The sequence below is a fragment of the Chiroxiphia lanceolata genome, chromosome 27 (genome assembly GCF_009829145.1).
Source record: "Chiroxiphia lanceolata isolate bChiLan1 chromosome 27, bChiLan1.pri, whole genome shotgun sequence".
NCBI classification, from domain to species: Eukaryota; Metazoa; Chordata; class Aves; order Passeriformes; family Pipridae; genus Chiroxiphia; species Chiroxiphia lanceolata.
This window is the reverse complement of record NC_045663.1, coordinates 2,384,600-2,407,598: the sequence shown is the minus strand read 5'-3', so window position 1 is coordinate 2,407,598 and position 22,999 is coordinate 2,384,600. Positions and strand designations below refer to the sequence as shown.

The 22,999-nt window shown below is 43.6% G+C and overlaps 1 protein-coding gene across 6 annotated transcripts in view; it reads left to right on the top strand.

Annotated features, from left to right (window-relative positions):
* HNRNPM (heterogeneous nuclear ribonucleoprotein M) overlaps positions 1 to 22,398 on the top strand; it is a 36,504-nt gene extending 14,106 nt beyond the window's left edge. For 2 of the 6 annotated variants that reach the window (XM_032712023.1, XM_032712028.1), the window contains 13 exons: positions 824 to 917; positions 1,981 to 2,178; positions 3,357 to 3,510; positions 6,904 to 6,953; positions 9,304 to 9,364; positions 12,112 to 12,213; positions 12,965 to 13,009; positions 14,943 to 15,017; positions 17,121 to 17,219; positions 18,629 to 19,410; positions 20,413 to 20,464; positions 21,792 to 21,991; positions 22,041 to 22,398. In XM_032712023.1, coding sequence (XP_032567914.1) covers positions 824 to 917; positions 1,981 to 2,178; positions 3,357 to 3,510; positions 6,904 to 6,953; positions 9,304 to 9,364; positions 12,112 to 12,213; positions 12,965 to 13,009; positions 14,943 to 15,017; positions 17,121 to 17,219; positions 18,629 to 19,410; positions 20,413 to 20,464; positions 21,792 to 21,955 — 1,876 coding nt within the window. In that variant the 3' untranslated portion in view covers positions 21,956 to 21,991; positions 22,041 to 22,398. Of the gene's footprint in view, positions 1 to 823; positions 918 to 1,980; positions 2,179 to 3,356; positions 3,511 to 6,903; positions 6,954 to 9,303; positions 9,365 to 12,111; positions 12,214 to 12,964; positions 13,010 to 14,942; positions 15,018 to 17,120; positions 17,220 to 18,628; positions 19,411 to 20,412; positions 20,465 to 21,791; positions 21,992 to 22,016 lie in introns of all 6 variants that reach the window. The other 4 variants (XM_032712025.1, XM_032712026.1, XM_032712024.1 and 1 more) reach the window with 4 other exon arrangements.
* Positions 22,399 to 22,999: the final 601 nt, after the last annotated feature.

Genomic DNA, 22,999 nt, shown 5'->3' with positions numbered 1-22,999 from the left:
CCGTGCATCCCTATATTTTAATATGTGCACATTATACACTTTATATATTATTTATTTTTTATACACTTTATATATTATTTATTTTTTATACACTATATATTATTTATGTTTTATACACTATATATTACTTATATTTTTATATATTATATATATAATATATTTATATATATATTGTATATTTTTTAATATATATATGTATGTATATATATATTCCATGCATCCCTATATTTTAATATGTACACATTATGCACTTTATATATTATTTATTTTTTATACACTTTATATATTATTTATATTTTATACACTATATATTACTTATATTTTATAAATTATATATAATATATTTATATATTATATATATGATATATTTTTAATATATATATATTTATGTATATATATATTCCATGCATCCCTATATTTTAATATGTGCACATTATGCACTTTATATATTATTTATTTTTTATACACTATATATTATTTATTTTTTATACACTATGTATTACTTATATTTTTATATATTATATATATAATATATTTATATATATTATATATTTTTTAATATATATGTATTTATGTATATATATATTCCATGCATCCCTATATTTTAATATGTGCCCATTATGCTCCATCCACACAAGAAAGTTTCCAAACCAAACTAAAACGGGACAAACAATAAAAAAGTGGACATTTTAAGAGTCCTGTGCAGGGATCAGGGTTGGATTTGCTGCTCCTTGGGGGTTCCCTTCCCGCTCGGCACATCCCGGGACTGTGGAATTCCCGGGAAACCCTCCCTGCCCCGGCTCTGAGCGTCCTGTCCCCGCAGGGTGGTGGAGTTCAAGATGGAGGAGAGCATGAAGAAGGCGGCCGAGGTCCTCAACAAGCACAGCCTCGGGGGGAGGCCCCTCAAAGTCAAAGAGGTGAGAGCTGCTCCTCTTCTCCGGGGCCTGGGGAGGGCTGGCTCGGGAATAACTGAGCAAAAGTGGGATTTGACAGCTCGAATCCAGAAAAACCCAGGCAGTCTTTTTTATGTTTTACCTGTTGAACCACTGCTGGACTTGAGTTCAAAGTTGATTCATCAAATTTAAAGTTGATTGATTGAGTTTAAACTTGATCGATCGAGTTTAAACTTGGTCGATTATCGAGTTTAAAGCTGATTGAGTTTAAGGTTGATTATTAAAGTTTAAAGTTGTTCAATTGAGTTATAAGTTGATCAGTCGAGTTTAAAGCTGATTGAGTTTAAACTGGATTGATTGAGTTTAAACTGGATTGATTGAGTTTAAACTGGGTTGATGGTCGAGTTTAAACTGGGTTGATGGTCGAGTTTAAACTGGGTTGATGGTCGAGTTTAAACTGGGTTGATGGTCGAGTTTAAACTGGGTTGATGGTCGAGTTTAAACTGGGTTGATGATCCAGTTTAAACTGGGTTGATGATCCAGTTTAAACTGGGTTGATGATCCAGTTTAAACTGGGTTGATGATCCAGTTTAAACTGGGTTGATGGTCGATCATCAACCAAGTTTAAACTTTAGGCCTGGCTTTTCACTGCCTTAGACTGTCCTATATGGAAAATATTATAATCCATATCATGGAATATTATATTTCATACAATGGAATATTCTTTGATTTGAGCAATGTCCTATTTCAAATATAAACATGGAGGGACGGGTGTGAACATTTGCATTTCTGCAGTGAAACCTCAGGCCTGGCTTTTCGCTGCCTTAGGCTGGGCCTAATGGGAGACAATCTTTGCTGCTGCCCTGGCACAGGTGGCACAACAATTTGGGATTTGGGAAAAACATCCTTGGGTGAGGGTTGGAGAGGTTCTTTAAAGGAGAGAGGGAACGGGAGGTGAGAACAACATCCTCGGAGCAGAGCAATCAGCCCACCAGGAAGGGCATTCCAGAGGAATGCTGGGGCATTCCTGGTGGGAATCCCTTCCAACAGCTGGATTTTGGGATGCTGAGGGTGTGTTTTCCCACAGGATCCCGACGGGGAGCACGCCAGGAGGGCCATGCAGAAGGTCATGGCGGTGGCCGGAGGGATGGGAATCGGGCCCGGCCCCGGCGGCCCCGGAATGATCAACATCCCGCCCAGCATCCTGAACAATCCCAACATTCCCAACGAGATCATCCACGCCCTGCAGGCAGGGAGGTTGGGAAGCACCGTCTTCGTGGCCAACGTAAGTGGGAAGCGGGATTGCCTGGGAATTCCAGCTCTGGGAAAACCTGGGAGGGGCTTCGTCTGCCTTGGGTGGCTTCAGTCTGGCCTGGATGTCTCGGTGATCCTAAGGAGGTTCTAAATTATAAATTATATTTAAATTACATGGCAGAGTGTTGCTAATCTGGGTTTTTGAGCAAAGTACGAACTTAGTCTGTGTCTTCTTGGTTCCCTGTGCCAAGGAAGTTGTGCCTAAATTCCACAGTGTGTGTTTATTTGGATTTTTGAAGAGAGTAATAACTTAATCTGTGTCTTGTTGGTTCCCTGTGCCAAAAAGTGATGAATTAAGAGGTACCTGCATGTCCCAGTGCCTGTTAATTTGGATTTAGAGCAGTAACTTGATCTGGGTCTTGTTGCTTCCCAATGCTAAGGGAATTATAAATTAAGATGTACTTATATGTCAGTGTCTTCTAATTCAGATTTTTGAGCAAAGTAGTAGCTTAATCTGTGTCTTGTTGATTCTCTGTGCCAAGGAAGTTACAAATTAAGAGGTACCTGCATGTCCCAGTGCCTGTTAATTTGGATTTAGAGCAGTAACTTAGTCTGGGTCTTGTTGCTTCCCTGTGCTAAGGGAGTTCTAAATTAAGATACATTTACATGTCCCAGTGTCTGTTAATTTGGATTTTTGAACAAACTTCATCTGTGTCTTGTAGATTCCCGGTGCTAAATTAAGATGTATTTATATATCAGTCTTCTAATTCAGATTTTTGAGCAAAGTAGTAGCTTAATCTGTGTCTTGTGGATTCCTTGTGCTAAGGAGGTTATAAATTAAGATGTATTTACATGGCAGAGTGTCTGTTAATTCAGATTTTGGAGTGAAGTAGTAGCTTGATCTGTGTCTTGTTGGTTCCCTGTGCCAAGGCAGTCGTACCTGAATTCCACAGTGTCCATTTATCTGGATTTTGGAGCAAAGGAGTCACTTAATCTGTGTCTTGTTGGTCCCCTGTGCTGGGGGAGTCCTAAATTAAGCTGTACCTGCAGACCAGTGTCTGTTCATCAGAATTTTGGGACAAAACTCCGCCCTTTGCACTATTTCCATTCCCTCTTATCCTTGTAAACTCGGGGAAGGCAACATAAGGCACTAACGCTGTTTTTTCCATGGAAATCACTCCTATTCCCAACACTCCCCTTGTTTTCCAGCTGGATTACAAGGTTGGCTGGAAGAAGCTGAAGGAGGTGTTCAGCATGGCCGGGGTGGTGGTCAGGGCTGACATCCTGGAGGACAAGGACGGGAAGAGCCGTGGGATCGGCACCGTCACCTTCGAGCAGGCCATCGAGGCCGTGCAGGCCATCTGTATCCTTGGAAAAACCTGGAAAACCGGGGGCAAATCACAGAGCAGGGTGGAAACACGGGGTGTGGGACGGCTGAGGGTGTTGCCATGTTGAGGGAAGTCAAGTTGGGGTGGGTGGAAAACGTGAGGAAAGCAGGAAATAATTCCATCTCTAAGGAATTGTTGCTCAGGATCATCAGCCAAGGGGATTCTCTTTCCCTTGTGGAAATATGTGTATTAAAACACAATCCTGAGGGAAGATTTGCCTGGAATTCCCATGGTGGAGGTAAAGGATGAGTGGAACAAATCCCTGTACCCACGGATTCGTTCCCTTGGGGAATGTTCTCCATGGACTTGTTGATCTGTGTTGTCCATGGCCATGGAGGCCTTGCAGGCCATCTGTATCCTTGGAAAAACCTGGAAAACCAGGGGCAAATCACAGAGCAGGGTGGAAACACGGGGTGTGGGACGGCTGAGGGTGTTGCCATGTTGGGGGAAGTCAAGTTGGGGTGGGTGGAAAACGTGAGGAAAGCAGGAAATAATTCCATCTCTAAGGAATTGTTGCTCAGGATCATCAGCCAAGGGGATTCTCTTTCCCTTGTGGAAATGTGTGTATTAAAACACAATCCTGAGGGAAGATTTGCCTGGAATTGCCATGGTGGAGGTAAAGGATGAGTGGAACAAATCCCTGTACCCACGGATTCGTTCCCTTGGGGAATGTTCTCCATGGACTTGTTGATCTGTGTTGTCCATGGCCATGGAGGCCTTGCAGGCCATCTGTATCCTTGGAAAAACCTGGAAAACCGGGGGCAAATCGCAGAGCAGGGTGGAAACACGGGGTGTGGGAAGGCTGAGGGTGTTGCCATGTTAGGGGAAGTCAAGTTGGGGTGGGTGGAAAACGTGAGGAAATCAGGAAATAATTCCATGTGGAAGGAATTGTCACTCAGGATCATCAGCAAAGGATTTCCACATGGAAAATTCCATGTGGAAATGTGTGTATTAAAACACAATCCTGAGGGAAGATTTGCCTGGAATTGCCATGCTGGAGGTAAAGGATGAGTGGAACAAATCCCTGTACCCACGGATTCGTTCCCTTGGGGAATCTTCTCCATGGGCTTGATCTGTGTTGTCCATGGCCATGGAGGCCGTGCAGGCCATCTGTATCCTTGGAAAAACCTGGAAAACCAGGGGCAAATCACAGAGCAGGGTGGAAACACGGGGTGTGGGACGGCTGAGGGTGTTGCCATGTTGGGGGAAGTCAAGTTGGGGCGGGTGGAAAACATGAGGAAATCAGGAAATAATTCCATCTCCAAGGAATTGTTGCTCAGGATCATCAGCAAAGGATTTCCACATGGAAAATTCCATGTGGAAATGTGTGTATTAAAACACAATCCTGAGGGAAGATTTGCCTGGAATTGCCATGGTGGAGGTAAAGGATGAGTGGAACAAATCCCTGTACCCATGGATTCGTTCCTTAGGGAATGTTGATCCATGTTGTCCATGGGTTTGATCCAGGTGTGTCCCTCCCTTCCCTGTGTCCTTCCACTGCCCAAGCAACCTAAAAAACTCCCAAAATCCCAACCCACAATCAAATGTCAGATATTTCCCTCTGTGACCTCTCTGCCATGGAAAGGAGGGAAATATTCCCCCCTTTCCCCTCCTGGAATTTCTCTTGGAATGTTAATTCCCTCCTTGTTGGGAGCAAGACTTGGCCAAGTGGTTCCCCCTCTGGAATGGGGGGGTTGGTTTGGGAATAAGGAGAATTTTTCCTTGTTTTCCCCCTGTTTTTTTTTCCCCTGTTTTAAATGGACAAAGTTCCTGAGGAGCCACTTGTTTGGAGTCAAATTTAATGAACTTCACCTTAGTTTTTAACTCATTTTTTAATTGGAAAAAGCCCTTTGAATATTGAAACTCAACACATTTGGATTTCAAAGGGTTTTTAGGTTTGGAGAATGCAGGATTTGGGCTGAATTTTTACTTCATTTTTTAACTGCAAATATTGAAATATTTAACTTTGAATATCGAAACTCAACACATTTGGATTTCAGAGGGTTTTTAGGTCTGGAGAATGCAGGATTTGGGCTGAATTTTTACCTCATTTTTTAACTGCAAATATTGAAATATTTGACTTTGAATATCCAAACTCAACACATTTGGATTTCAAAGGGTTTTTGGGTTTGGAGAATGCAGGATTTGGGCTGAATTTTTAACTCATTTTTCAATTGGAGAAAGCCCTTTGAATGTCCAAACTCAACACATTTGGATTTCAAAGGGGTTTTTTTAACTGCAAATATTGAAATATTTAACTTTGAATATTCAAACTCAACACATTTGAATTTCAAAGGGGTTTTTTTAACTGCAAATATTGAAATATTTAACTTTGAATATTGAAACTCAACACATTTGGATTTCAAAGGGTTTTTGGGTTTGGAGAATGCAGGATTTGGGCTGAATTTGTAACTCATTTTTTAACTGCAAATATTGAAATATTTAACTTTTAGTATTGAAACTCAACACATTTGGATTTCAAAGGGGTTTTAGGTTTGGAGAATGCAGGATTTGGGCTGAATTTTTAACTCATTTTTTAATTGTAGAAAGCCCTTTGAATATCCAAACTCAACACATTTGGATTTCAAAGAGATTTTTTAACTGCAAATATTGAAATATTTAACTTTGAATATTGAAACTCAGCACATTTGGATTTCAGAGGGTTTTTAGGTTTGGAGAATGCAGGATTTGGGCTGAATTTTTAACTCAAAAAGCCCTTTAAATATCCAAACTCAACACATTTGGATTTCAAAGGGTTTTTAGGTTTGGAGAATGAAGGATTTGGGCTGAATTTTTAACTCATTTTTCAATTGGAGAAAACCCTTTGAATATCCAAACTCAACACATTTGGATTTCAAAGGGGGTTTTTTAACTGCAAATATTGAAATATTTAACTTTGAATATTGAAACTCAACACATTTGGATTTCAGAGGGTTTTTAGGTTTGGAGAATGAAGGATTTGGGCTGAATTTTTAACTCAAAAAGCCCTTCAAATATTGAAACTCAACACATTTGGATTTCAAAGGTTTTTGGGTTTGGAGAATGCAGGATTTGGGCTGAATTTTTAACTCAAAAAGCCCTTTTGAGTATTCAAACTCAACACATTTGGATTTCAAAGGGTTTTTAGGTTTGGAGAATGCAGGATTTGGGCTGAATTTTTACCTCATTTTTTAACTGCAAATATTGAAATATTTAACTTTGAATATCCAAACTCAACACATTTGGATTTCAGAGGGTTTTTAGGTTTGGAGAACTCAAAATTTTGGCCGATTTTGGCTGCTCTGGGATCTGGAACTTCAGAAATGTGGTTTTTCTGGGGGGGTTTTTGGGGTTTTCAGGTTTGAACAATGCTCCTTAACGACCCCCAGCCATGTTCAACGGGCAGCTGCTCTTTGACAGACCCATGCACGTGAAAATGGTGAGTCCAGGCCCCTCCTTCCTGCTTTTCCAGCTGGGAATTCTGCTCCTGGTCTGGGGGCATGTTTGGATTCAAGGTTGGATCAAAATCCAGTGGGATTTTCCCGATCCCGTGGGATTTTAAGTGATGAATTCTGATTTATTGTTACAATTCGTTGTTTCATTGTGTTAATTAAATTAATTTATTTATTAAATTATGTTTCTTAAATATAAATATATTTTAAAATATTAAATATTAAATTCAGTAATTTATTGTTACAATTAATTTTTTCATTGTATTAATTGAATAAAATTAATTTATTTATTAAATTATATTTATGAAACGTAAATATATTTTAAAATATGAAATATTAAATTCAGTAATTAAATTTATTGTTACAATTCATTTTCAGTTGTGATAATTAAATTGATTTATTAGATTATATTTATTAAATATAAATATATTAAAAAATATTAACTATAAAACCAGTAATTAAATTAATCAATTGTTACAATTCATTGTTTAATTGTATTAATTAAATCAAATTAATTTATTAAATTATATTTATTAAATGTAAATATACTTGAAATATTAACTCTAAAAATCAGTATATATTAAATATTGAACTCAGTAATTAAATTAATTAATTTGTTGTTACAATTCATTGTTTAATGGTATTAATTAAATTTAATTAATTCATTAAATTATATTTATTAAATATAGATATATTTTAAAATATTAAGTATTAATGTCAGTAATTATTTATTGTTACAACTAATTGTTTATTGTATTAGTTCAAATTAATTTATGAAATTATATTTATTAAACATAAATATATTTTAAAATATTAAGTATTAAATTCAGGCATTAATTTATTTATTGTTACAAATAATTGTTTAATTGTATTAGTTCAAATTAATGTATGAAATTATATTTATTGAACATAAATATATTTTAAAATATTAAGTATTAAATTCAGGAATTAATTTATTTATTGTTACAAATAATTGTTTAATTGTATTAGTTCAAATTAATTTATGAAATTATATTTATTAAACATAAATATATTTTAAAATATTAAGTATTAAATTCAGGAATTAATTTATTTATTGCTACAAATAATTGTTTAATTGTATTAGTTCAAATTAATGTATGAAATTATATTTATTGAACATAAATATATTTTAAAATATTAAGTATTAAATTCAGGCATTAATTTATTTATTGTTACAAATAATTGTTTAATTGTATTAGTTCAAATTAATAAGTATTAAATTCAGGAATTAATTTATTTATTGCTACAAATAATTGTTTAATTGTATTAGTTCAAATTAATTTATGAAATTATATTTATTGAACATGAATATATTTTAAAATATTAAGTATTAAATTCAGCAATTAATTTATTGTTACAAATAATTGTTTAATTGTATTAGTTCAAATTAATTTATGAAATTATATTTATTAAACATAAATATATTTTAAAATATTAAGTATTAAATTCAGGAATTAATTTATTTATTGCTACAAATAATTGTTTAATTGTATTAGTTCAAATTAATGTATGAAATTATATTTATTGAACATAAATATATTTTAAAATATTAAGTATTAAATTCAGGCATTAATTTATTTATTGTTACAAATAATTGTTTAATTGTATTAGTTCAAATTAATAAGTATTAAATTCAGGAATTAATTTATTTATTGCTACAAATAATTGTTTAATTGTATTAGTTCAAATTAATTTATGAAATTATATTTATTGAACATGAATATATTTTAAAATATTAAGTATTAAATTCAGCAATTAATTTATTGTTACAAATAATTGTTTAATTGTATTAGTTCAAATTAATTTATGAAATTATATTTATTGAACATAAATATATTTTAAAATATTAAGTATTAAATTCAGGAATTTATTTATTGCTACAAATAATTGTTTAATTGTATTAGTTCAAATTAATGTATGAAATTATATTTATTGAACATAAATATATTTTAAAATATCAAGTATTAAATTCAGGAATTAATTTATTGTTACAATTAATTGTTCAATCGTATCAATTCAAATTAATTTATTAAATTATATTCATTAAATATAAATAATTTTTAAAATATTAAATATAAACCCCAGTAATTAAATTGTTACAATCAATTGTTTAACTGCATTAATTCAAATTAATTTATTAACTTATATTTATGAAATATAAATCTATTTAAAATATTAACTCTAAAAATCAGCACAGAAATGAATTATTATTTGAGGGTTGCCTGAGCTTTGAATTCCTTTGGTTTCATTTATAAACTTCAATCACAAGGCTGATTTTCCTGCCCCTGTTGCCAACTCTGTGCTGTTTGTGTTTAGGACGAGCGAGCCTTTCCCAAAGGAGATTTCTTCCCTCCAGAGAGACCCCAACAACTCCCCCGTAAGTGTTTCCTGCATGATCCAGCCCCAGGAATTCCAGGGAAAAACTGGGATGCAAAACCCCCTCCCAACTCCATCCGGGGGGGGGGGAAACAGCGATCAGGAGGATTTTTGGAGGCTCCTTTCAGCTCACAGCCAGAAGCTTGGCCTAAAACAGGATCCCAACACCTTCTCCAGGCTTCCAGGTCCCAATTCCAAGATCCCAGTGCCTCCTAAAATTCCTGTTTGTGGTGGGATTTCCTGGGAGCATCGTCCGGCAGGCACCTCCTCGGATGGGATCTGGATTCTCCCTGACAATCTCCCAGCTCTTCAAATTCCTAAAGGGACATAAATTTCAAATTGATATCCATGGATATCAATCCAGAAAGGATAAGGGGGTCTTATCCATGGATATAAATCCAGAAAAAGGGATCTTATCCATGGATATCAATCCAGAAAAAGGGATCTTATCCATGGATATAAATCCAGAAAAAGGGATCTTATCCATGGATATAAATCCAGAAAAAGGGATCTTATCCATGGATATAAATCCAGCAAGGGGGTCTTATCCATGGATAAAAATCCAGAAAAAGGGGTCTTATCCATGGATAAAAATCCAGAAAAGGGGGGTCTTATCCATGGATAAAAATCCAGAAAAAGGGGTCTTATCCATGGATAAAAATCCAGAAAAAGGGGTCTTATCCATGGATAAAAATCCAGAAAAAGGGGTCTTATCCATGGATAAAAATCCAGAAAAAAGGGGGTCTTATCCATGGATAAAAATCCAGAAAAGGGGGTCTTATCCATGGATAAAAATCCAGAAAAAAGGGGGTCTTATCCATGGATAAAAATCCAGAAAGGGTAAGGAAGTCTTATCCATGGATATAAATCCAGAAAGGATAAGGGAGTCTTATCCATGGATATAAATCCAGAAAGGATAAGGGAGTCTTATCCATGGATATAAATCCAGAAAGGATAAGGGAGTCTTATCCATGGATATAAATCCAGAAAGGATAAGGAAGTCTTATCCATGGATATCAATCCAGGAAAAGGGATCTTATCCATGGATATAAATCCAGAAACTGGGTCTCATCCATGGATATCAGTCCAGAAAGGATAAGGAACCAAGAGGCTCTTTTTGGAGAAACCAGAGACCAAAACACAAGAGCCTGGAAATCCAAAATAATTGGTGGCTCCAAGCTGCAAATTCCCACTTGGAATCTTTTCATTAATTCCAACTCCACGTCTCAAACCACAGCAGGAAACCCCAGACTCCATCTGAGCGTCAGGAAATGTGAATTTGAGGTTGCCTGCCTTGCCCAGAGAACCTGTGGAGTCTCTAATCCTTGGAAATACTCCCAAATCCCTGGGAAATGGTCTGGGATAACCAGCTCGAGGTGACTCCAGAGGTCCCTTCCAACCTGGGATAAAATGGAATTATTGAAGAGGGAGAGCTGGGATTGGAAGGGAAGAGCTGGAAAAGGGAGAACACGGCCTGGATTGGTTTAAATGCAGCAAAACTGGGGCTGAAATGGAATTTTAATCCCCCTGTTGTGGTGGAACTGGATGGGCTTTCAGGCCCTTCCAGCCCAAAGCATTGGGAGTTCCACAATTCCATGAATTCAGCCAGTTCTGGTTAATCCCCCATGGGGACCAGACCCAGTTTTAGGGATCCTCAATCAATCCAGCCCTTAATTAGTGCAGGTTCTGGGTCTGCCAAAGCAGCATTAAAACCACTCTTACCACCATTCCTCTTCTCCAAGAGAAAACCATTGGGTTCCAATGGAATTATCCTAAAAAAAAAAAAACCCAAATCCCACTGGAAGCCTGGTTTGTTTTTTTTTTGTTTGACCTTTACTGGGGTGGGGAAGGAGGACCTCATTTAATTTCATTTAATCTCTTTAAAACAAGATTTTCCCGTGTTTCTGACGCTGAGCTGGAAACCAGGGAATCCTGGTTTCCAGGGAATCCTTTAGGCAAAGCATTGATGCCACTGGAGCTGTTGATTTTTTTTTTTTGTTGTTGTTGTTTGTTTTGCAAGTGCAAGCAGAGAACTTTTTTCTTCCTGATCCCAGGAAAAAAAAAAATAAATCAGGGCTTTTCCTTCTTTTCTTTGGGGTTGGGGGGAAAAATCCTTTAATGGGGTCGGGGCGGGGGGGGGGGGGAAAGCTGGAAATTCCTGCCCTTGGGAGGAGAATGCCATGTTTTTGTTTGCTCAGGGAAGAGGCTGGCTGTGTGCTCAGAATTCCAGAGGTGGCTGTCAGAACCAGAGGTTTGGAATTTTGTGGCTCAGTAGGTGGGAAACGAGCCCCGTTTGGCCCGTCCGGGGCGATCCGTTCGTGCCCAGGTTTTTTAGATCCGTCTTTCTCCCCCAAAATTTGCCCACTCCACTGCAGGAGTTCCCACAAAACCAAGCAGTGTTCTCAGCCAGTGATTTTTCAGGAGTCAGCTTCCAACCAGTCAGCTGGAAAATGGATGATTTAAAACCCCATAATTTGAGCTGGCTTGGAGCTTATTTCAGGACAAATCCACTCAGGATTTCCTCCCCTGCTGACCTGCTTTAAGTGCACACCCCAAAGGAGGGGAACACAGCAAGCTTTCCTTTTTTTATCATTATTATTATCATTATTATTATTTTTTATTATTATTATTATTTTTAATTTTTTTTTTTTTTTTTTTGGAGAATGAAAAGTTCAGTAACTTAAAGAATTAAAAAACTTGCTGTTTTGTCGAAAGGAGGCTTTTTTGATATCTGAATATTTTCTTCAGATGGTCTTGGTGGTATTGGCATGGGATTAGGACCTGGAGGTCAACCTATTGATGCAAATCATATAAACAAAGGCATGGGAATGGGCAACATGGGACCTGGAGGTAAGAAGATTACTCCTATGCTTTTGTTTCATGAGAGCTTTAAGCTGTGTAGAAGGTAGCTAGCTTTGTTTTGCCTTCCCCCCTCAAAAAAAAAATTAAAAAAAAATTAAAAAACCAGCTGGAATGACCTTAGGAATGTTAAAACCAACCGAGTTTTTATTGAGCTTTGATCATGGAAAACCTGAATTTCACCGACTGCTCCGTATTTTTATTTTTTATTTTTTTTTTTTTGGGTTTTTTTTTGTGCCACTGTGGGGTCGACACACAGCCCTTCGTTTTCTGACTCTTGAGCAGCAGACACTGCAAAAATATCCCCCAGGAGAACTCTGAGAACCACCTGTCACTCCTAAAACCACACAATTCCTCCATCAGTGGGCTTTGCAAATCTTTTTTTTCCCGTAGGATCTGGTCTAAAACAACAAGTTTTCAAAAGAGCCACCTAAAAAAAAAAAAACAAACCAGTAGCACACATTCAGCTTTCAATTTCTAAAATTCCAGTGGGTGTTTTTGGTTGTTTGGTGTTTTTTTTTTTTTCCCTTTTGCTGCTTGATTTTTTTTTTTTTTTTATGATTTATTATTTTATTTTTTTTTTTTTACCCTGACCAAGGAACGTTGGAATCTCCTCAGAGTTTTTATCCCATGTAAGCTCTTCAGTTCAAACTGTGGATGTGCCATGTGATGCTTTTATTTCTTTTCTGCAATTTTCTGAGAGTGACATGTGCTACATAAAAGCTTTCTCTTTTATTTTGAGGCATGGGAATGGAAGGCATGGGCTTTGGAATGAATAAAATGGGAGGTAAGCTGTGGTTTTTTTGATGTATCTGTAGCTGGGGTTCCTTAAAAATCCTGGAGGTTCAGTTGGGTTTGTCTGGCAGGGATTGGGGTGCTGGGAAATCATCACTGGTTTGGGAATAACTTGGGGGGGTTTTTTTTGAGTGGAGGTGGATGGGAATGGTTGATAATTCCCATAAAACACCACCAGGAGTCTCCTGCTCTCTCCGTGGGCTGCAGGTCCCCAGCAGGACCTGCCCCATCCTGGGCTTCCTTCTGCATCCACCTGCTCCATCCTGGGGATCCCATGGGATCACATCCTCCTTCTGCATCCACCTGCTCCATCCTGGGGATCCCATGGGATCACATCCTCCTTCCTCATCCACCTGCTCCATCCTGGGGATCCCACAGGGTCACATCCTCCTTCCTGCATCCACCTGTTCCATCCTGGGGATCCCATGGGATCACATCCTCCTACTGCATCCACCTGCTCCATCCTGGGGATCCCACAGGGTCACATCCTCCTTCCTGCATCCACCTGCTCCATCCTGGGGATCCCACAGGGTCAGATCCTCTTTCCTACATCCACCTGCTCCATCCTGGGGATCCCATGGGATCACATCCTCCTTCCTGCATCCACCTGCTCCATCCTGGGCTCCTCCATGGGCTGCAGAGGGGTCTCTGCACCCCAATGTCCCCCCCCCATGGGCACAGGGGGGTCTCTGCACCCTTGTGGCCCCTTATGGGCTATAGGGGGGTCTCTGCACCCCAATAGTCCCCCATGGGCACAGGGGGGTCCCTGCACCCTTGTGACCCCTTATGGGCTATAGGGGGGTCTCTGCACCCCAATAGTCCCCCCCCCATGGGCACAGGGGGGTCTCTGCACCCCTGTGACTCCCTATGGGCTGCAGGGGGGGGTCTCTGCACCCCAATAGTCCCCCAGGGGCTGCAGGGGGGTCTCTGCACCCCAAAAGTCCCCCAGGGGCTGCAGGGGGGTCTCTGCACCCCAAAAATCCCCCAGGGGCTGCAGGGGGGTCTCTGCACCCCAATAATCCCCCAGGGGCTACAGGGGGATCTCTGCACCCTTGTGACCTCCCATGGGCTTCAAAGGGGGGTCTCTGCACCCCAATGTCCCCCCCCATGGGCACAGGGGGGTCTCTGCACCCCGATAATCCCCCAGGGGCTGCAGGGCCTCAGCTCCAGCACCTGGAGCTCCTCCTGCCCCTCCTCCTGCCCCACCCCTGGTGTCTATCTCCTTGTTCCCATATTCTCTTCCCTGGCTGGAATTCTTTCCGTGCCACAACCTTCTGTTCCTAAATATGTTATCCCAGAGCTGTTATTACTCCTGACTGGCTCGGCCTTGGAAGCCCATCCTGGAGCAGCTGGAATTGGCTCCACGGGACAGGGGAAGCTTCCGGCAGCTTCCAAGAGAACCCACCCCTGTAGCCCCTCCCTGCTACCAAAACCCAACCCACCACCCCCCCAGCAGCACTCCTGGCCCTCTGTCTTTATTGGAACTAGTCCTGTTCTCCTCTGCCTTGGAAAATTCCCATTCCCAAAGCCTGTTCCCACCCCTGGGAAGGGGCCACGTGCCAGCGATTCACAGACATGTCCCTCCACATTCCCATAAAACATCACCAGGAGCCTCCTTTCTTTAGGAGATCCAGGGAATAACATCCCTGGGGCTTGACACTGGATGATCCTTAAGGTCCCTCCCGAGCTGCTCTGTAATTCCATGATTTATCCATGATTTTAGGGTGGTTTGTCCAAATCCTGCTTTGGGAATCGGCGACACAGACTCGTCTCCCTGCTGTGTGTGTTCAGCATGGAGTTGAAATGCATTGCTACAGAATCCCTGGAAAATCCCTTTTTTTTTTCTTTTTTATAGGAGTTGAAATGCACTGCTAAAGAATCCCTGGAAAATCCCTTTTTTTGTTGTTGTTGGTTTGTTTTTATAGGAATGGAAGGTCCCTTCGGTGCCATGGAAAACATCGGACGCTTCCCAGCCGGGATGAACATGGGCAGGATGACTGGTAGGCACTGGGGTTTTTGTGTGTCCAGCCCCTCCTGTGTGTTCCCTGGGAGTGTATCCCTCTTCTCAGCTTTATTTGGGAATAACTGGAAGCTTTTCCAGCTGACAGAGTGTCCCTGAGTCACTCGTGGCCTCCGAGCTGACCCAGAATAAGTCATTTATTGATGCTGCTGGGAAGGGTTGGTTCAAAAAGATTCTGTGCTCACCAGAAAGGCTTTTCCAGAGCCTCAGAAATATTTGGGATGAGTCCTGCTTTTCCTTGGGGTTTTGGACTCGTGAAGGCACCACAAAATGCTCAGGAGAACACGAGAAAAACCTTCCCTTGCTGGGAATCTTTAAAAATTATTTTGGTGTTAAAATGTTCTCTCAGGAGCCTTTGAGACCCCCTGAACTTCCCAACTTCATCTTGGAGACCCCCTGAACTTCCCAACTCCACCTTTAGACACCCTGAACTTCCCAATTCCATCTTGGAGACCCCCTGACCTTCCCAACTCTATTTTTAGACCCCCTGAACTTCCCAACTCCATCTTTACACCCCCTGAACTTCCCCAATTCCATCTTTGAGACCCCTTGAATTTCCCAGCTTCCAACTCTGAGACCCCCTGAGCTTCCTAACTTCATCTTGGAGACCCCCTGACCTTCCCAACTCCATTTCTAGACCTCCTGAACTTCCCAAGTCCATCTTCAGACCCCCTGAATGTCCCAACTTCCATCTTGGAAAACCCTCTGAGCTTCCCAACTCCATCTTGGAGACCCCCTGAATTTCCCAACTCCATTTTGGAGACCCCCTAAACTTCCCAACTCTATTTTTAGACCCCTTGAACTTCCCAACTCCATCCTTGAGACCCCCTGAACTTCCCCAACTTCACCTTTAGACCCCCTGAACTTCCCAACTCCACTTTTAGACCCCCTGAACTTCCCAAATCTATCCTTGAGACCCCCTGAATTTCCCAACTCCATCTTTGGAGACCCCCTAACCTTCCCAACTCCATCTCTGAGACCCCCTGAACTTCCCAATTCCATCTTTAGACTCCCTGACCTTCCCAACTCCATCTTTAGACCCCCTGACCTTCCCAACTCCATCTTTAGACCCCCTGACCTTCCCAACTCCACCTTGAGACCCCCTGATCTTCCCAGCTCCATCTTTGAGACCCCCTGACCTTCCCAACTCCATCTTTAGACCCCCTGAGCTTCCCAACTCCATCTTTAGACCCCCTGAATGTCCCAACTTCCATCTTGGAAAACCCTGTGAACTTACCAACTCCATCTTTGGAGACCTCCTGAACTTCCCAGTTCCATCTTGGAGACTCTCTGGACTTCCCAACTCCATCTCTGAGACCCCCTGAACTTCCCAATTCCATCTTTAGACTCCCTGACCTTCCCAGCTCCATCTCTGAGACCCCCTGAACTTCCCAACTCCATCTCTGAGACCCCCTGAACTTCCCAACTCCATCTCTGAGACCCCCTGAACTTCCCAACTCCATCTCTTAGACCCCCTGAACTTCCCAACTCCACCTTTAGACCCCCTGGACTTCCCAACTCCATCTTTGAGACCCCCTGACCTTCCCAACTCCACCTTTAGACCCCCTGACCTTCCCAACTCCATTTTTAGACCCCCTGATCTTCCCAACTCCATCTTTGAGACCCCCTGAACTTCCCGACTCCATCTTTGAGACCCCCTGAACTTCCCAACTCCACCTTTAGACCCCCTGGACTTCCCAACTCCATCTTTGAGACCCCCTGACCTTCCCAACTCCACCTTTAGACCCCCTGACCTTCCCAACTCCATTTTTAGACCCCCTGATCTTCCCAACTCCATCTTTGAGACCCCCTGAACTTCCCGACTCCATCTTTGAGACCCCCTGAACTTCCCAACTCCACCTTTAGACCCCCTGGACTTCCCAACTCCATCTTTGAGACCCCCTGACCTTCCCAACTCCACCTTTAGACCCCCTGACCTTCCCAACTCCATTTTTAGACCCCCTGATCTTCCCAACTCCATCTTTGAGACCCCCTGAACTTCCCGACTCCATCTTTGAGACCCCCTGAACTTCCCCAATTCCATCTCTGAGACCCCCTGACCTTCCCAATTCCATCTTTCCAGAGATGGATCGTGCCATGGGGGGAGGATTTGAGAGAGAATTTGGAAGAAATGAAATGGGAATGTCCCGGAGTTTTGGAGAGACCTTGGAGAGAGGAATAGGTGAGTACATGAACTAAATTCCATTTACTGCACATAAAAATCATAATCAGGAATGATAAATTTTTTCAGGAATGATAAATTACTTCAGGAATATGAGAAGATGTTTAGGCATTTTTGTCCCTATCTAATTCCTGCTCATCCCTGTGTTGTCTTCCAGGTTTTGGAAACGCCAGCATTCCTGAGGATAAATTATTTCAGGAATATATTTTTCCCTGTCTTAATTCCTGCTCACCTCTGTGTTGTGTTCCAGGTGGTGGCAATGCCAGCATTCCTGAGGATAAATTATTTCAGGAGTGATAAATTATTTCAGGAGTGATAAATTATTTCAGGAGTGATAAATTATTTCAGGAGTGATAAATTATTTCAGGAAGGTGTTAAGGCTGTCCCTGTCTAATTCCTGCTCATCCCTGTGTTGTGTTCCAGGTGGTGGCAATGCCAGCATTCCTGAGGATAAGTTATTTCAGGATAATTCCTGCTCATCCCTGTGTTGTGTTCCAGGTTTTGGAAACGCCAGCATTCCTGAGGATAAATTCTTTCAGGAATGATAAATTATTTCAGGAAGGTGTTAAGGCTGTCCCTGTCTAATTCCTGCTCATCCCTGTGTTGTGTTCCAGGTGGTGGCACTGCCAGCATTCCTGAGGATAAATTCTTTCAGGATGATTCCTGCTCATCCCTGTGTTGTGTTCCAGGTGGTGGAAACACACCCTATTCCTGAGGATAAATTATTTCAGGAATGATAAATTATTTCAGGAATGATAAATTACTTCAGGAATGATAAATTATTTCAGGAATGATAAATTATTTCAGGAATGATAAATTATTTCAGGAATGATAAATTATTTCAGGAATGATAAATTATTTCAGGAATGATAAATTATTTCAGGAATGATAAATTATTTCAGGAATGATAAATTACTTCAGGAATGATAAATTATTTCAGGAAGGTGTTAAGGCTCTTTTGTCCCAATCACCTCCGTGTTGTGTTCCAGGTGGTGGCAGTGCCAGCATTCCTGAGGATAAATTCTTTCAGGATAATTCCTGCTCATCCCTGTGTTGTGTTCCAGGTTTTGGAAATGCCAGCATTCCTAATGATAAATTATTTCAGGAATGATAAATTATTTCAGGAGTGATAAATTATTTCAGGAAGGTGTTAAGGCTGTCCCTGTCTAATTCCTGCTCATCCCTGTGTTGTGTTCCAGGTGGTGGCAATGCCAGCATTCCTGAGGATAAGTTATTTCAGGATAATTCCTGCTCATCCCTGTGTTGTGTTCCAGGTTTTGGAAATGCCAGCATTCCTAATGATAAATTATTTCAGGAATGATAAATTATTTCAGGAGTGATAAATTATTTCAGGAAGGTGTTAAGGCTGTCCCTGTCTAATTCCTGCTCATCCCTGTGTTGTGTTCCAGGTGGTGGCAATGCCAGCATTCCTGGCATCGAGAGGATGGCCCCTGGCATCGATCGCATGGGCTCGGGCATAGAGAGGATTCCGGCCGGGATGGGGCACGGCATGGAGCGGGTGGGCTCCGAGATCGACAGGATGGGGCTGGTCCTGGACCGGATGGGCTCCAACGTGGAGCGGATGGGCTCGGGCATCGAGCGCATGGCCCCGCTGGGCATCGACCACCTGGCGCCCAACATGGAGCGGATGGGCCCGGCCATGGAGCGCATGGGCTCCGGCATCGACCGCATGGGCTCCGGCATCGGCTTCGGCATCGACCGCATGGGCGCCGCCATCGACCGCGTGGGCGGCGCCATGGACAGGATGGGCTCGGGCGTGGAGCGCATGGGCTCGGGCATGGAGCGCATGGGGCTGGGCATCGAGCGCATGGTGCCCGCCGGGATGGGCGCGGGCATGGGGCAGGTCCTGGAGAGGATGCCGGCGGGGCTGGAGCGCATCGGGGCGCCGCCCATGGAGAGGATCGGCCTGGAGCGCATGGGAGCCGCTGGCATGGAGAGGATGGGCCTGGAGCGCCTGGGGGCCGCCAACATGGAGAGGATGGGGCCCCCCCTGGGGCAGGGCATGGGAGCGGGCATCGAGCGCATGGGACTGGCCATGGGCAGCAACTTCGAGAGGCCCATGGACATGGAGCGGGGCAACTTCGCCGGCAACTTCGCCGGACCCCTGGGAGGAGCCGGAGGCCCCGCGGCGGGGGTGGCCCGGAAAGCCTGTCAGATCTTCGTCAGGAACGTGAGTCAGGCCTCTCTGGGCCCCCTTTTCCTTCCCTTCCCTTCCCACTCTTTCCCACCTTTTCCCTTGCCTTCCCACCCTTCTCTTTCCCGCCCTTTTCCTTGCCTTCCCACCCTTTCCCACCTTTCCTTTTCTTTCCCTCCTTCCTGCCCTTTTCCTTCCCATTCTTTTCTTTCCTTCCTGTTCTTTTCCTTTTCTTTCCCACCTTTCCTTGCCTACCCACCCTTTTCTTTGCCTTCCCACCCTATTCCTTGCCTTTGTGCCCCTTTTCTTTCCCTCCTTCCCACCCTTTTCTTTCCTTCCCGCCCTTTTCTTTCCTTCCCATTCTTTTCCTTTTCTTTCCCTCCCTTTTCCTTGCCTTCCCACCCTATTCCTTGCCTTCCCACCCTATTCCTTGCCTTCCCACCTTTCCTTTTCTTTCCCTCCTTCCTGCCCTTTTCCTTCCCTCCTTCCTGCCCTTTTCCTTCCCACCCTTTTTTTTGTTTCCCACCCCTTTCCTTTTCTTTCCCTCCTTTTTCTTTCCTTCCCTTCCCACTCTTTTCTCTTTCTCACCCTTTTCCTTTCCTTCCCCTACTTTTCTTTCCTTTCTCCCCCTTTTCTCTTTCCCCCTTTTCCTTTCCTTTCCCCCCTTTTCCTTTCCTTTCCCCCCTTTTCCTTTCCTTTCCCCCCTTTTCCTTTCCTTTCCCCCCTTTTCCTTTTCTTTCCCTCCCTTTTCTCTTTCCCCCCTCTTCCTTGCCTTTCCCCCCTTTTCCTCTCCCCCCATTCCATGGAATCAGGGCTGACCTGTTGCTCTCATCCCTGCTCAGTTTTCACTCACAATATCTAACATCGGATGCTGCCAAATTTTGGGAGCTGGAGCCATTTCCTTCCCAGGAGAAGAGCTCCTGGAGGACCAGGACTCCGTGGTTCTCTCACTGGCTATCCCAGGATTTTGGGGAGTTGGGAATGTTGCAGATTGTTCAGCAGAGCCTCAGTAATGGTTTGTTCTTCTCTTTTCCACAGCTGCCTTTTGATTTTACATGGAAAATGCTGAAAGATAAATTTAATGAATGTGGTAAGTGATTTTTTGATCCCTGGTAATTCCTGGGAGAAATGAATGGGAATATGTGGCCAGTTCCTAACCCAGTCAACACCTGCTTTTCCAAAGCTTTTGTCCCCTTTTCCATCTCTGGGTTGGGTTTATCCTGTGGATGAGACCTGAGAGCCCCTTCCAGGGCCTAAAGGGGCTCCAGGAGAGGGAGGGATGGAGGAACAGGACACAGGGAATGGCTTCAAAGTGAAAGAGAGGAATTGAGATGGGATATTGGGAAGGAATTTTTCCATGGGAGGGTGGAGAGGGGCTGGGATGGAATTCCCAGGAAAGCTGTGGCTGCTCCATCCCTGGAAGTGTCCAAGGCCGGGTTGGGAAGAAAAGGTTCCAAGGATTCCTTAAACCCCTTTCAGGGCCTAAAGGGGCTCCAGGAGAGCTGGAGAGGGACTTGGGACAAGGGATGGAGGGACAGGGCACAGCTCCCTCAGCCTCTCCTCACAGCACTTGTGCTCCAGTCCCTTCCCCAGCCTCGTTGCTCTCCTCTGGACCTGCTCCAGCCCCTCAATGTCCTTCCTGAGCTGAGGGCCCAGAACTGGACACAGCACTCCAGGGGTGGCCTCACCAGCACTGAGTCCAGGGGCAGAATCACTTCCTTGGCCCTGTTGGCCACACTGTTCCTGCTCCAGGCCAGGATCCATTGGCCTTCTTGTCCCCCTGGGCACACTCTGGCTCCTGTTCAGCTCCCTGTCCATCCCCACTCCCAGCTCCCTTCCTGCCTGGCTGCTCTCCAGCCACTCTGTCCCCAGTTTGTGGTTGCTGCATGGTCTCATGCAGACATGAGGTCTCAGGGGAGAGAGAGAGACCTCCTCACTCTCTCCAACTCCCTGACAGGAGGGGGGAGCCGGGGGGGGGTTGGTCTCTTTTCCCAGGCAACCATCAGCAAGACAAGAGGGCTCGGTCTGAAGCTGTGCCAGGGGAGGTTTAGGTTGGATATCGGGAAGAATTTCTTTGCAGAGAGGGTGCTCAGCCATTGGAATGGGCTGCCCAGGGAAGGGGGGGATTCTCCATCCCTGGAGGTTTTTAAGCTGAGACTGGATGTGGCATCAGTGCCATGGGCTGGGAACCACAGCGGGGTTGGATCAAGGGTTGGATTGATGATCTCAGAGGTCCCTTCCAACCCAGCTGATTCCATGATTCTCCCTCAATCTTACCATCCAAGGAGATGAAGCTCCCTAGGTAATTAAACCGCTGGACTGATTGGAGCTCTGATTACCCGGTGGTGCTATGGGGATGACGTTCAAATCCCTTCCCTCCCTGCTCTAACCCCCCTCCCCGCCATGTCTCCCCTCAGGGCACGTCCTCTACGCCGACATCAAGATGGAGAACGGCAAGTCCAAGGGCTGTGGGGTGGTGCGGTTCGAGTCCCCGGAGGTGGCGGAACGCGCCTGCCGGATGATGAACGGGATCCAGCTCCGGGGCCGCGAGATCGACGTGCGGATCGACCGCAACGCCTGAGCCTCCTCCTCCTCCTCCTCCTCCTCCTCCTCCTCCTCCTCCTCCTCCTCCTCCTCCTCCTCCTCCTCCTCCTCCTCCTCCCCCTCCCTCCTTTTTATCTCTTTAACACAAAACCAGGGCTTGTTATTTTTATTTCCCGATTTTTATTTTGGGTTTTTTTTTTCTCTCTCTCTCTCTTTTCTCCTCGTTAACCGTATGAGTTTTGACTGGATGTTAAAGGTGTTCAGGAAAAAAAACCAACAACAACAAAAAAACCCCCACCCAGTTGCTTTCTGGAGTAAAATTTTAAGTCCTTTTTTTAAACGGGTGAAATGAGCATTTTACCGGGTTTTTTGCATCGGAATCTGCAACGTGGCACAATCTTTTTTTGTAGTTGTGGCATCTCGTTGACATGACAGATGTAAACAGTCTGAATTTGATAATAAAGCAAGTGAAATATTGCAGGCACGGCGTCCTTTACTGGTGGTGAAAATCCCCGTCAGCTCAGCCCTGGGTAAGCTTAGCCCTGGATAAACTCAGCTCAGTGACCTCAGCTCTGAGCCCTGGATAAACTCAGCTCTGAGTCATCTCAGCCCTGGGTAAACTCAGCCCTGGGTAAACTCGGCTCTCAGTGAACTCAGCCCAGTCCCTCTGGGTGTCCCTCTGTCCCCTGGGTGTGTCTCTGGATGTCTCTGGGTGTCCCTCTGTCCCTTGGGGGGTGTCTCTAGGTGTCCCTCTGTCCCCCGGGTGTGTCTGGATGTCCCTCTGTCCCTCAGGGATGTCTCTGGGTGTCCCTCTGTCCCCCGGGTGTGTCTCTGGGTGTCCCTCTGTCCCTCAGGGTTGTCTCTGGGTGTCCCTCTGTCCCCCGGGTGTGTCTCTGGGTGTCCCTCTGTCCCCCGGGTGTGTCTCTGGGTGTCCCTCTGTCCCCTGGGGATGTCTCCGGGTGTCCCTCTGTCCCCTTGGTGTGTCTCTGGATGTCGCTGGATGTCCCTCTGTCCCCTCGGGGGTGTCTCTGGGTGTCCCTCTGCCCCTCGGGTGTGTCTGTTTGTCCCTCTCTCCCCCAGG